At 40.4% G+C, this 14,802-nt stretch overlaps 1 protein-coding gene and 1 long non-coding RNA gene across 2 annotated transcripts; both read left to right on the top strand.

Annotated features, from left to right (window-relative positions):
* The first annotated feature begins 9,664 nt into the window (after nucleotides 1-9,664).
* LOC127528787 (uncharacterized) lies at nucleotides 9,665-10,549 on the top strand. Its single transcript, XR_007935402.1, has 3 exons — nucleotides 9,665-10,176; nucleotides 10,270-10,362; nucleotides 10,481-10,549. It is a non-coding gene; the product is annotated as an uncharacterized LOC127528787 (long non-coding RNA).
* A 2,273-nt stretch (nucleotides 10,550-12,822) lies between these two features.
* LOC127526821 (uncharacterized) lies at nucleotides 12,823-14,134 on the top strand. Its single transcript, XM_051923674.1, has 2 exons — nucleotides 12,823-13,246; nucleotides 13,335-14,134. The coding sequence occupies exons 1-2, from the start codon at nucleotides 12,823-12,825 to the stop codon at nucleotides 14,132-14,134; spliced, it is 1,224 nt and encodes a 407-aa protein (XP_051779634.1).
* The last annotated feature ends 668 nt before the right edge of the window (nucleotides 14,135-14,802 follow it).

Raw genomic sequence — 14,802 nt, 5'->3', positions numbered from 1 at the left:
CATAGGAGAGAGTTTCCCCCCACCCATAATTACAGCAGCCCAGGTAAGCAGAAGGAGACTTCGTGCCAGCAAAACAGTGGGTCCAGATGGAGTATCGCCACAGCTGCTGAAGGCCTGTGCATTGGAGCTGGGGAGTCCTCTACAGCGCATCTTCAACCTGAGCCTGGAACAGGGGAGAGTCCCGAGGCTTTGGAAAACATCTTGGCTCACCCCAGTCCCAAAGGTATCACATCCTAGTGAGCTGAATGACTTCCGGCCTGTTGCTCTGACATCACATGTGATGAAGACCATGGAGCAGCTGCTGCTTCACCACCTGAGGCCACAGGTCCGCCACGCCCTCGACCCTCTGCATTTCGCATACCAGGAGAAGGTGGGAGCGGAAGATGCCATCATCTACATGCTACACTGATCCCTCTTCCACTTGGACAGAGGCAGTGGTGCTGTAAGAATTGTGTTTCTGGACTTCTCTAGCGCCTTCAACACCATCCAACCTCTGCTCCTTAGGGACAAACTGACAGAGATGGGAGTAGATTCATGCCTGGTGGCATGGATCATAGACTATGTTAAAGACAGACCTCAGTATGTGCATCTCGGGAACTGCAGGTCTGACATTGTGGTCAGCAACACAGGAGCACCACAGGGGACTGTACTTTCTCCGGTCCTGTTCAGCCTATATACATCGGACTTCCAATACAACTCAGAGTCCTGCCATGTGCAAATGTTCGCTGATGACACTGCTATCATGGGCTGCATTAGGAGTGGGCAGGAGGAGGAGTATAGGAACCTAATCAAGGACTTTGTTAAATGGTGCGACTCAAACCACCTACACCTGAACATTTTAGGAGACCCAGGCCCCTCCTGGACCCCATGATCATCAAAGGTGACTGTGTGCAGAGGGTGCAGACCTATAAATACCTAGGAGTGCAGCTGGATGATAAATTGGACTGGACTGCCAATACTGATGCTCTGTGCAAGAGAGGACAGAGTCAACTATACTTACCTTAGAAGGCTGGCGTCCTTCAACATCTGCAATAAGATGCTGCAGATGTTCTATTAGACAGTTGTGGCGAGTGCCCTCTTCTACGCAGTGGTGTGCTAGGGAGGCAACATAAAGAAGAAGGACGCCTCACGCCTGGACAAACTGGTGAGGAAGGCAGGCTCTATTGTAGGCATGGAGCTGGACAGTTTGACATCTGTGGCAGAGTGATGGGCACTGAGCAGGCTCCTATCAATTATGGAGAATCCACTGCATCCACTGAACAGTATCATCTCCAGACAGAGGAGCTGCTCCACTGACAGACTGAGGAGATCGTTCCTCCCCCACACTATGCGACTCTTTAATTTAATATTCTATCTATCTATCTATCTATCTATCTATCTATCTATCTATCTATCTATCTATCTATCTAAAACACACTTTGGATACACATATGATACACGGATGTCGGGCTAAAGATATGAGTAACATAATAATAATCATTATCAGTTTTACCTTCTCCTGTATGGTCAAGGTCTTCCTCTGGTGCTTAGGCTCACTGCCACCAGAAGGCTTACAAGATGCAGGACACTTGGGAGCCATCGTAGGGCTTTAAACAAAACGAAAAGTTCAGAAAAGTTTGCTCAGAAAAGTCGGACCACAAGCAAGGTACGCGATACGCAATTCGTCGGGGACCCACGCTTGCTGTTCTTGCGAGATTACACCACGTTAGCAGCAACTAATCAGAGCCCAAGAGAATAAAATCCGTTCTGATTGAGCCTCATCTTTCAGCCAATAATGGGCTTTGTAAGAAATCATCTGGGTGCTGTAACGTGAAACTCTTTGTCTGCTGAAAAACGTATGCTTTGTTATGAATTGGCTGCAAAGTACACTACAAGTAAGATGTACTTATTGAATTTTTCCGCGATATAGCAGGGGCGCGATAGCTGAACCTCGACAGAGCGGGGGATTACTGTATACAGTATATAAACTATACAATACAATACAATTGTACAATACTTTGTATATTCCCTCTTTGGTTGTGTAGATTCTGCTGCTATGCACTTTGCTAAACTCGCAGCAGTGATCGGGGGCTGTGATGTGTTTGTTTAGATTAAAAGAAGGAATAGAAATAAGTGCAATTTGATGTAATTAATAGGTCACTTTAAGGAGTAGTGTAAAAAGGAGCTGCAAAGTAGTAGCTTTGCAGTTTTAGTAAAGATTTGGGAATAAAATGAGATTACAGTGTAATTCTAAAGACATAAGAGGACCTTGTGAGGTAGTTTTGTGTATTAAATAATTATAGAGTAACACTTAAATATAACTGAATCCGCTGCGAAGTTGCGCAAGCAAGAAAAGAGTGCAAGCGAGAGACTGAGAGTATGTTTGAAAAGAATGTTTTAGTTTTATAAGGTGACATGCTTGAGGGAGATGTTGCAAGTAGTTAAATGTGTTAAAGGAATGCTAGACGTGTCTAAAAATGTAGTATTATGCCTAAGAAAAGATGTGTGAATGGGATTTCTTTATCTGAACTACACTATGAACATGTGCACTATTTGGTAAAATGAAAACATCTCTACTTTTTGTTTATAAAAATGTTTCTAAACATGCAAAACATCTTTCCTTCAAACCCTGTTCAAGTTTTAAGGAAAAATGTTCTTTTGATAATTATCCAATACAGAGGAGAGTATTTCTTTCAAGAATAAAAATGCTACCGTGTGTGTGTGTGTCAGTCAACTAATTAAATAAGGTTTCAAAAGTGAAGAACGCTTCATGTGCATATATAAGATATTGATATTGTTTCAAATAGTTTGAAGATCGGTTTTCAGGTACTTTAAGTACTATTAAAGAGGAGTGGTATGGCAGCACACAATAGGAAATGGTAAGTAAACAGATTTCTTAATGTGCTGCAAATGAAGATAAAGTAAATGTAAATGCTTTAAATAGTGGATGCTAAAATAATAATAAAACTTGAATGACTTTAAATGTGTTAAAGACAGTTTAGTGACTTTGAGTATGTTATGCAATATATAAAAGGGATCTCTGTGACTGAAGTGCAATTAAAATAAGTTTAAGTGAGTCTTGGAATATGTTTGGTTAAAGATAATTTGTTAAAATATGCAGTGAGAAGTCAAGCAAAATGACACCTTTTATTGGCTAACTAAAAAGATTACAATATGCAAACTTTCAAGGCAACTCAGGCCCCTTCTTCAGGGAAGATGTAATTAGGGTTAGGGATTTTTAGTTAGCCAATAAAAGGTGTAATTTTGCTTGACTTCTCACTACATTCATAATGGCTAACACAGTACAACACCCTAGTACTACAGACATGAAAATATGTGGTGTAGTTTGAAAGGATCTACATGTGTATGAAGCAATTGATAAAAGTGTGAATAAATGTATATACTCTGAGTTCAAATTGCAAATGATATGATTAGATGCAATGAAAAAGTCTCCAAGTTTGGTAAAGTGTGTACACCACCTTCCTTTTGAGTAACAGCCATGCTTTAAAGGAAGAAGGTTCTTTTAATAATTTAAAGTAAATTTAAAGTAAAAGTAGACATATTCACCAAGACGGCAGAAAGATGGGGATACGGTCTGGCCTGCAGAGCAGATAGTGTTCCATACTGCGATAAGCTGTACAAAATGAGGATTAACTAACAAAAAAGGTAGACTGTGTCTTTTCTACAGAATCAACACTCTGGAAAAGATACAAGAAACATCTTGGAAATTAGTAACAAAATTGTGTGTGTGGCCTACAGGGGGTGCACCAGCTGCACAAACCCAATACAGGCAGACACCAGGCACAAGTCTCAGCATACAGCACGTGATTATTTCATGGCAAAGCACTTCTCGCTCGCTTGCTCCCCAAAGCAGCACAGTACACTAAAGCACTTTTCTTTCTGACTTTGCCCCTCCCTCCTTCCCTTCCTCCCTCTCTTTCTCTTTCTCTCTCTCTCCCTCCTGACTCTGGCTCTCAGAGAATTGCTAGCTGGCTCCTTTTAAGCTGCACCTGGGAGTGCTGAAGATGGCTCTTTAGCAGGGTCTGGGACTCTCCCAGATGTTGTGAAAGCCTAACATAGTAGGGCTCTGCCGTGTCTGTAGCTCCCCCTGGTAGTACCCCCAGAATCCAACAGGGTTTCAGTGAACTCCAACTCCCAGTATGTCCTGTGGGAATCTGTGATGCCACAGCAACCCATGGGGGCTGCCCTCTAGTGTCCCAGGGAGATAATGCCCTGAGACTGCTCTCTTCCCCGGTCCTTCCATCTAATTGATGTCCAGGGCCTCTGGCCGTACACGACATGTGCAAGAATAATTAGCCTTGACAAGAGGTTATGGGTAAAAGTAATCAATGTTGTTAAGCACAGATACTTTTAAAATATTTTCTTAGTCTAAAGTACTGTAATTTTTAAACTGACAAAGGTGCAGAACCTCCATTCTCAATATGGTTGGTGATGCACGAAGTACCTTGAAGGCATTTTAGATACAAATAGATTTTGAATTATAAGGCATTTGATGCATGTCATATATTGATTTCTTTTCCCATCCCCTTCTTGTCCATAAGCAGTTTGTATATTTTAAATGTGAAATGGAATGTTGATGTTTGAATGACTACATAGCTAATGAAAGTCATTCATGGAATTCATGGAAGGTTAGGTTTTGTTTTATTTCCTATAATTTGAAGTTCTAATGAAATATTCAAGAAACTTTGTTAAAATTTTAAAGCTTAAGGTAAAAATCTACATGTTAATTCATCCATCCATCCATCCATTTTCCAACCCGCTGAATCCGAACACAGGGTCACGGGGGTCTGCTGGAGCCAAACCCAGCCAACACAGGGCACAAGGCAGGAACCAATCCCGGGCAGGGTGCCAACCCACCGCAGTGTTAATTCATTAGTAGTAAAAATAATAGCTAAAGGAAACAACTGGGATATATATAAAGAAACTGTTTTAGCTTTAAGATAGCATGTTAATAGATGTGTTTTAAGATAATTTCTGCTGAAGTGACCTTTTAAATAATTTGAGGGACTTTATGTTGGAAATGGTAAAATATGTTTTATATGAATTACCCTGATAGACTTAGACATAGTGAAATATAAATTTCTTTGGAAAATGATTTAAAATCCGAGACTGCACATACTTGAACAATATTCTCTAAATTAGAAAATAGAATGTGAAGCCTAACTGTTCCAGTTTGCTTTAATTTAATTTTTTAATGCAGAATTAGGATTTTACCTGTCCAGACTGCGGATTTCTCCATTGACTTCTGCTTACTGTGCTGACTGAGAGATGTTCTCTGGAGGACACTGGTGTTATATTACCATCCATTGTTTTATGAAAAAGGGGGTGTAAAATGCCTTCCTAGATTCCATTTCAAGACAGGAATAAGAAGTGGAGTTAAAGTGCTCTCCAAATGTTCTTACTTTCTACATGAACCTCCATAGAACACGATTCCTTAACTAATAACCTCCACACCACTCTGCCTTCTCTTTTCTTTTGTTGTTATTGTTTTCCATCCCTGATTGTATTTGTGTCTATAGCAGAATGATAACATTTGGCTCTTGTTATTTGTTATATATATACTCTAACATCCGGCGCCGCCGAGAGTGGCAGCCTTTTCAGCAGCTCCGTGTAGGACTATATGTGTATGTGTATTTTTCTACTTTTATTTTTCTATTTTTATTTATTGTTAAAAATTATGTGAATTTCCCCCTGGGATTAATAAAGTATCTATCTATCTATCTATCTATCTATCTATCTATCTATCTATCTATCTATCTATCTATCTATCTATCTATCTATCTATCTATCTATCTATCTATCTATCTATCTATTAATGGGACCCTTTTCAGAGTTTTTACTAACTGATATCCTCTTGCTCCACATTTCCTCTATAAATAAACTAATAATATCAAAACTGACACAAGTGTCAATAATGAAGGATTTGTGATGTTATAGTAAATTAATTTGAGTTTTTGAAGCTATTTTCATAGCAGCCAGGGTTAAGTGCCAATAGTTGTGAGACCAATTGATATGCCTTTTACCTTGGTATATTTTAAGATTGATTGGTTCCTGCCTTGTGCCCTGTGTTGGCTGGGACCCCCGTGACCCTGTGTTCGGATTCAGCGGGTTGGACAATGGATGGATGGATTTTCTTTATATTGTGAATGAATTATTTGTTGTAATGGATATGCCTTTTAATTGAGTGGAGTCCACAACAACAGCCAAACTAGATACAACTGCAGAAGTGAATTATGGAGGGTCCACTGCTTAGCAGAGAGTGGTCAGTTTTTAACACTAGAATTACCAGAGCCAACGAAAAAACTCGTAAATCTGGCCCACCTTAAATCCCTTCGCACATCTCCGTCACCATATTTTGTCTTCTAAATGTGTCGATAAGCCCAAGCAGCAAGCAGCCTGCTATATCATGCCCCCCCACCGCCTCAAAACGGGCAAGAAGTTCTCCCAGTTCCTGCTTTGATTGATTATCTGGGAGTGAGCTACCCAGAATTGTAAGGGGAAATAATTTGATGTGTTTTGTGTCTACAACAATCCATGTATACACATCGTTAAAACAGAAATGTTTTTCATGCTTTAGTAATAAATAACAAAATGTAGACATGAACTGTATAATGTGTGAAGGCTGATGGCCAAATATCAAATAAACACTTTCACAAAAGGTGCAAGTATAAGACGACAGCTTCCGTGGTGTAGCGGTAAGATCTGTGGACTTATAATCTGGTGGTTGTGAGTTTGAAACTGGCTCTCCGGCAAATTTACCGTTTTCAGTAGTGATCTGCACTTATTATTAATATTATACAATAAAAACATTTTATTTTCACTTTTATTCTCTCAGTCACGATCACAATACCACATCCCCCATCCCCAACCCCCCGAGGATCTAATGCGGTTACTTTTTATCTGAAACTGGGAAAAACTGTAGATGTGAGTGGTGTTTTGAGACAATCAAACTGGAAATTCTCTGATCTGTAGGGATAAAAGCTGACACACAAACGCTGGTGAATCTGCCTTCTTTGTATCTCACTGTCACTTGATTTTTTTTATTCAGTTTTATTGAGTGTTCCTGCCTCACGCTGAATTAGTATGCACCTTATGGTCCATGATGTCAAAGTCGCACTGACAAAAAAACAGAGATGTAGTTATATACAATATGATGTTTGGAATTATTCATTTTATGACCTGTATAGTACATTTCGGAAAACATTGTGGCATGGATGCAACATTATTCATATTATTCATATTCACATAACATCTTGCGAGAAGTGTGTACATTGCAACAGGTACACATGTCGTAAATGTATACATTTCCAGTTGTAATCGGTGACTGCATGTTTTTTTTTCCCCTGTTCTTGCCAGTCTCCATGTTGCTGTATGGTGCTGTTTCTTTTGTACTCTAGGACATGCAGAGGAAAGAATAATACAGAGAGGTCAGTTCCGCGCTATATGCAATCATCAGATTCAAATGTTAACAGTTCCCACACACCCAAGGACTGTCCTTTCTACATTTACGAAATGTGTACCTGTTGCATTGTACACACTTCTCTCTCCCGCACGGCTGCCGCATATTCTTTAGCTAAAACTCTCTAAACCGTTTCCCATTCATTCTCTATGGTAGTGCTAAACCACATTCGATGCAATCTATTTTCTGCCACTTCCGTTTTGGGGGGGCGCTGTTCTGCGCTTTTTGCGCTCTGAGTGTCTGTCTGCCTTCGTTCGTTGACGTGCTGGGGCGTTTTTCTTCAAGTGTCTGTCTAGTGCTTTTCACATCTACATGTACTCTCACTGCAGTGTCTGTCGATTAATAAACAGGCTGTCTGTAGCATTTTGCATTTATTTTTAAAGTGATAAAAATATAAAATAAAACTAATATATTGCAAATACTGCTATGTATCTGTTTAGTGCCTTCTCTGTGTTTTATATAGTGCTTCTCTCTCTGCCTATTATACAGTGAATTCCCTGTCGATCTGTCTCTGCCTATTATATAGTGCCTTATCTATCTACTGTATCTCTCTCTCTCTCTCATTTACTGTGCATTTATGGAAAGAAAGAAGTTTTGATAATTCTATTTTTTTTCAGTGTTTGGAGAATAAAAAGACATCTTGATCAATCTCTGTGAAGCACGTATTCTGCTAAATAGTTTGTCATTATCATTTAGTTAGCTATTTCACACAAGTATGTCCCCAGTAAGCTTTTTTATATAATTCTTTATCCAGTTTTCTTGGTTAAAAGTGCCCACAGCCATGTATAGTTAGTTAGTGTGCTATATACATTTATAATAAACTTATAAATAGTATGTATGTGTATGTGTGCAATATCTATACAAATGTGTATGTATATATGTATGTATGTATGTGTAGGTTCTTTTGAATCATCATTTGTATAGTACCTACTTGATGGTTTTCATTTTTCCATGAGAGGGAAAACTTCTGTCTTTACTTCATACCTCATAATTTAAGCAACAGTCCAGTTAATTCCACAGAAGTTTAACAGACCACAGTGTGGCATCTGCAGTATTGCTTCTTTGTCTTCAATGCTTAAGCTTTAGAAACTCTGGGAATCTCAGGACGTTTATATTTACTAGACTTTCTTGTGCTTTCTCCCCTTAGGTCAAAATGCAGAGGAGGCCAACAGTATTTTTTCCAGGGTGTGTGAAAGTGAATTTTCGTAAAGGACCATTAGGCTTTTTACGCCAGGACCCATCTAATGAAGCAAAAATACTAAAGGACAACCCACAGTTGAGGGACAAGTCTGCCCCACTGAAGCAAGAGACTGTCCGAAGAAATGCCATCAGGATTATCTTGGAAAGAAGGGGTGATTCCACTGACAAAGTGGAGGTACTTAGGGAGTATGTTCTCCAGTTTGGAAAGTATAAAGGCAAGTCTTTTAGGTGGCTTCTTGAAAATGATGCAAGATATGCAGTCTACATCATACAAAATATTCAGAAGGAAAGAGACACGGGAGTCTTCTTTGAAGGTGGAAACAGCAAGGACAGTCTTCTGTCATTTGAGGAATATGCACTCAGCTTTCAGGAGGTAAAGTCTCTTCTGGATTATGAAGCAGAGAGACCAACTCTTCCAGCATCTTCAGAAGATGAAAACCTTGTTGGTTTTGGTGTGAGAGGGAAGAGCACCTGGAAGCAAATATGGGAGGGCAGGGCAGATGGTTATGCAGCTTTCATCATGGCACAAAAATGTGCAGAAGGTACAAAAATGCACCACTTGCAACAGTACTTGTTAAGGAAAAGCCACGCTGTAGTCACACCATCTTCAACTACTCAGTCTACTGAATCTTTGCCATCCAATCCAAGTAAACTGTCTGGTGGGTATCCTAAGTAATGCTAAAATCCTATGTTATTTCACATATATGTACATTTAATTTCAAGTCTATCATTTTTATTGTGTGTTTGTCCATGGGGTTTTTTTTTGTAGGGCTATGTCAATACACTTTTATTTATTTATTTTTATTTAATCTAGTGTGTTTTTTCCCTTAGGAGTGGATAATGATGAAGAATTGGAGAAGGCAATGCTAAACATACCACCATTATTCCTGACCCAATATGGTAACCAATATGATACGTATAGCACTACAAGTAAGTGAGATGTTTTCAGTCTTTTTTTTTTGTGTCCACTAACCACTTTCTACCATTTTAATATTTAGAAGTTGAACCACAACTCCTGGGGCCACCAACATCAGTAGAAACAGGTTTTTCAGCAATAATTCAAATCTGAAGACCAAAAGATGAATTTATCCGTTCATTAGTTTATTATTTTGGTCATGTTCTGACCATGTTCAACTAATAAAGTTCTTTTGTTCATGTTCCACTAACAATATCAAAAGAACAAAATAATTAATTTCAAACTATGAGGAGGGTAAGTGTTATTTTATTGTTTTGCATGTTCAAGTGTTCTAGTGCTTTATCTGCTCAAGTAAAGCTGTGGACATCCACAAGACGTGTTGTAATGAGGGTATAGCATGCTGGATTTTCTTATCACATTTAATTGAGCAGACAATGCATGAGGCAGCTTACATCGACAATTTTCAAACATTTTTTTCAACTTTGATAACTGCGGTTTCTTTATATTTTTGGTTTCCTCCCAGGTGATTCCACTCCATGTGCAACTGTGTCTAAACCACCTGATGAAGTACCTAGCTCTGTGCATTCAATACAGTTAGATGGTAAACTTGATTCTGCTTTTTTGGTAATTATAACAAAAATAAAAGCCTACACATTATTCCAAGCAAATCAAATGTGATTTTGCATCTACACAGATCCAGTTGTAAAGCAACCAGTGCCCATTCCTCTAGAGCTGCTGTGTGTTTTTCAGGAGCCAGCTGCAACTCAGCTTGAAGTGTTGTCAACATGTACTGTAGGTCACCAGTTCACTATAATTTACAAAGTTCTCATATTCTGCTTGTCTATTGTTGTAATTTACTTGTTTCTTCCCTGTAATGTACTTCACTTGTTTTCTACTCTGTACAGTAAGGACAATATATTCTACAACTGCCACTGTGTATAGGACTCCATTAAAGCACAAGTCCAAAACAACTGGTAAGTGTGAACTCTAAATAAAACAGGCTTTGAAATGTTGCCATTTCCTATAAAATTCCATAGTCAATCTACTTGCACTTAAAACCTTCTCTTGAATTTCTTCTCAGTATCTTCAGTGCCCCAACAGTCTTCACCTCTCCCAGGACTAGCAGCATCACAACAGGCGATACCCAGGGCTCAGAGTACGTTTGAAAGGATTTTGTCCCTTTCTTCTTTTTGTGTCTCCACTTACCAGTATACACATAACACCACTTAACAATGAAAAATAAATATTTATGTTTGGGATTACAGGTGGGTCTGCCCCTCTGCAGTATCCTGGGTACGATCATGATATTAGTCTGTGGAACTGCTCCCAGCAGCAGAAGGTCTGGATGAAAACAGAGCTGGAATCGATGGGGCTGTGGCCCGGCTCTCTCCCTGTTCGCCACCCAATGAAGATGGTGTCTGTGGCATTTCCCACCTCAGCCTGAGTTGATAGACTGCACTTTTGAGCTTCCATCGCCCAAGTACTTTCAACTTCACCCCTTCTTCATCTGGAAGCCTGAAAATGACAACTTGATGGGCAGGCTGAGGAACAACTATGTTCTGCCATGTCTTCAGGGTTGTTTACAACCACATATTGTATCAGCAGGTGTGGGCAGGCCTTGTGTGGTTGTTGGCATCAATGGACAATACTACCTGCTTGCATCAAGACTCTACTGCAGGGCATGTAAAAAACGCTGGTATGCTGACAATCCAGTGGTTAGAAAAACTTCCACAGAGATTCACCAACATTTTGCCTGTCAATGTAACATACAAGAAGGCCATCTGCAAAACTGATGTATGAACTAAGGAGAACAGGAAAGTCACCTAATGATATGGCTAACCAGATAAGGGAAATGATGCACCTTAAGTATGAGCAGGCTCACCTGGCCTACCTCCTTAGCTGTCAGAATATCATGGATGCTGAGAAAGGTCTGTATGGTCAGAGAACCATCAGTGAGTTTCTCAGGGGGGGAAACCAAACCAGCTCCTTTTGGTGGATATGAGGACTCTGATGGTTGGTGTGGAGTATCAGTCTCTGCCAATTATCTAACAGACTGCCTTTTATATGAATATACAAAAGGCAAGAGCCTACCATAAAGCTCCTCCAAGGCACCTTTGGCCAAGCCTTACGCTCAGACCACAGCAGGAAAGTCGCCAGAAAGGTCACATTCACATCTGGAACCATGTCCTCTTATGCAGTGATGAACGAGAACTGGATGATCCTCTCCTGGATAATGGTACAGTCTGAGACAGATAAGTCTTTAGAGCCCATGTACTGTAAAAGGGTTTGGCTAACCGGTACAGAATTGCTGAGGTTGACAAGGCTAACTTCCAGTGGGTAGACAGGTGAGGGGCAGTAGCCATTGTTTTCTAATTATCTACTAAATGTGTCACTTTGAATGAAAATAATTTGAATCAATGAATGAGTCATGTAATATGCAGATCATAGAGTGTGGGTTTAGACATGTATAGACTAATAAAGAGTCACTGGATACAGTACATCTTTACTGCATAATTCACACTTTGTGTTTTTCAGGGACTGCTGTTCAGCCTTCAGGGTTGCAGAATCGCTGCAAGTGGAACACCTTGACTGGAATGCCTGGAAAACAACTGAATCTATTGTAGCCCAAGCCATACATGGCTATCTACTGAACAGATGTGCATCAAGAACAATGTACAACAGAAACATTACCATCAAACTGGATCTGTTCCACTGTATGAGGCAAATTCTTCGAGAGTGTGTCTCTGAACATCATGCCCTTTACAGCTCTTTTTGCCAGTTCCTCTCTTGCTGCATTTTCTGTTGTGGATCAGGAAGACCTGCAGCGACTCAAGGATGCCTACACGTTCTGTGGAATTCATCCAGCAAATCCCACCAAGCAACATATCCGTGAGCATTGTAGGACAAAGATACCACAGCCAGATGAGCTGGTGAAGAGGGATGAGGAAGTGTTCCAGCATTTTTACCTAGCAAAGGATCCAACTGACATGTTCAAGCCATCTATGCTAAAATCTTGGAGAATTCAGCAAGTGCACATCCTTCGGGGCTGCCTCTGTGATCCCGAGCTTCCAGGTGGCATACTGTACAGGTATGGTGGGACTGTGCAGTTGAACCATGTTCAGGGTGAGGGTGCCAAAGTTCCTGTCTGGATCCCCATCAGAGGAACATCTCAGCAGGAGGGCTACCATTTCCACCAGTCTCACTGGGTCACTTGAACAAGTATCCTCAGTTATTCCAAGCTCAAGGAATGACAGGTGTTGCTCAGTGGAATTACCAGCGCTTGGTGGACGTGCAGCAGCCTGGTGTTCTCCTACCAGGTGTTTTTGACCAAGCACTAATTTCAGAGCTGAATGCAGCCTCCAAAAGAGTAACTGGGGAAGAAAAATATCCTACCCTTCATCTTTCTGACAGAGACACAGGAGAGATATTTGGTCTCGAATACATAGAGCCAGGATATCAGCCTGTTGTTCTGGACTGGGAAAAATACAAGAAGAAAACGGAGTCCTCTGTCCTCTTTGAGACAGCAAATGAGGGCAGCTCTACCACTGTCCAGGCACTTCCTTCACCACCAGCTTCCACCGGGCCATCTGTCCTGTTCCAGTTTCCTCCAGTTGCTGACATAAAAGCGGAAGTGTCACTATGCAGAGATGCTGATACTCTTTCCAAAACAGGTAAATTCATTACAAAGACCATAAGACACTAACTATACCTATTTTTTCTGCAGGTTTATGAATATTAATGGTCTCTTCTTTGTTTCAGAACCACCCAGCACACCATCTCTGCCTTTGCTGTCATCACCAGGAAGTGCTCGCACTGGACCAGTGAAAACTGGTGGAAGGGTGTTTGTCCTTGACCACAGACGCTGGACATCCCAGATGAAGGAAGCCATTGACAACCTTATCGATAAGTATCATGGCCAGAAAGACCTGCTAAAACTTGTGGACCATGATTATGCTGCCATGGTGCAGAAGTCTTGTAGAGACCCAAACACTATGTTCAATCCAACAACAAGGGTCCATATTGACAGATACATGAAGTATCTGGCCAAAATGAAGAACGTTAGCTCTTCTTTGAACACGAGCCAGGAGAAATTAATAGAGACACAAAGATTGTGGCACAGTTTGACTGAGGGTAGTCATACTGCCCATGTGCCAGTTGTGACTATGTCCCCTGCCATTGTCCACCCCCCTTCACCTTCTCCTGTCATTACACTGTCACAGGATTCAATTGAGAGAACTGTGCATGAAATCCTAGAGAAACAACAAAAACAGCAGCAGCAGCACCAACAGCCCCAAATACACAAGAAAAGGACAAAATCTTGTCTTTCATGTGGTCAGCCAAAATCAAGATACAAAAATGATGGCTCTTCAGTTCATTTTTTTTATCAGCAAGGCCCTGTCCATTATTTCTATTGTTCTATAAAGGTTTTTAAAATGTACGGATCAGAGGGACTGACAGATCCGAAATGCAATTTAAAGATTTTGCAGCTTTCAGCGGGAACTAGATGGCACAAGGAAGAGAGTAGAAGAGAAACAACAACAGAAATGGAAAAGGCCTGATCCACAGCCTCAGGGTCGCATCTGTCGATTTTGCCAGTTGCAGCTCAAGCAGGGTCCTAACAGCCCTCATATGCATGTGGCATTTCCAGGACACCGTGGTAAATACATTTACTGCCCAGCCAAGGTCTTCTCCCTTTATAAGGATAAGGGGATGGAAAGGTAGATGACTTGGAAAGAGTTCCAATCATCAGCTATTTATGAAACAGAGAGGAGGAGGTGGGAGGAGGAAAAGACGGAAATAAAAAAAAAGAAATAGTTTATTGAATAATTGGGAAAATATACTGACTTTCTTTGTTGTGCCTCTTTGGTTCTCCTGAGTCTCTCTGTATAATTGTGAGGAACATTTATAGTATTGTGGTTTAGCAAAAAGCTAAAGTTCACAAGTCTTTCACAAATTTTATAAAACTGGTAATCTGCTTCAAGCTAAATATGTTTCAATAATTATGTACATGTTTTTTTCTGTTGTAATAATCGCTTTAACTTTTTGTGTGAGACATTTTTTCATTATTAAAGTAAAAACCATTGCTATGGTACAAAAAATGTGTCCTGTTTGTCTCAGGGTGAGATTTCACCCCAGTCCTATGCACCTTACACATTAAACAATAAGTTAAAAAAATGCATTGTTGTTGTCTGGAAATTTAAATTCACAATGCACAGTTGGACCCTGC

This window comes from Erpetoichthys calabaricus, chromosome 1 (genome assembly GCF_900747795.2).
Source record: "Erpetoichthys calabaricus chromosome 1, fErpCal1.3, whole genome shotgun sequence".
In the NCBI taxonomy this organism is placed as follows: domain Eukaryota; kingdom Metazoa; phylum Chordata; class Cladistia; order Polypteriformes; family Polypteridae; genus Erpetoichthys; species Erpetoichthys calabaricus.
This window is presented reverse-complemented; position numbering and strand designations above follow the sequence as displayed.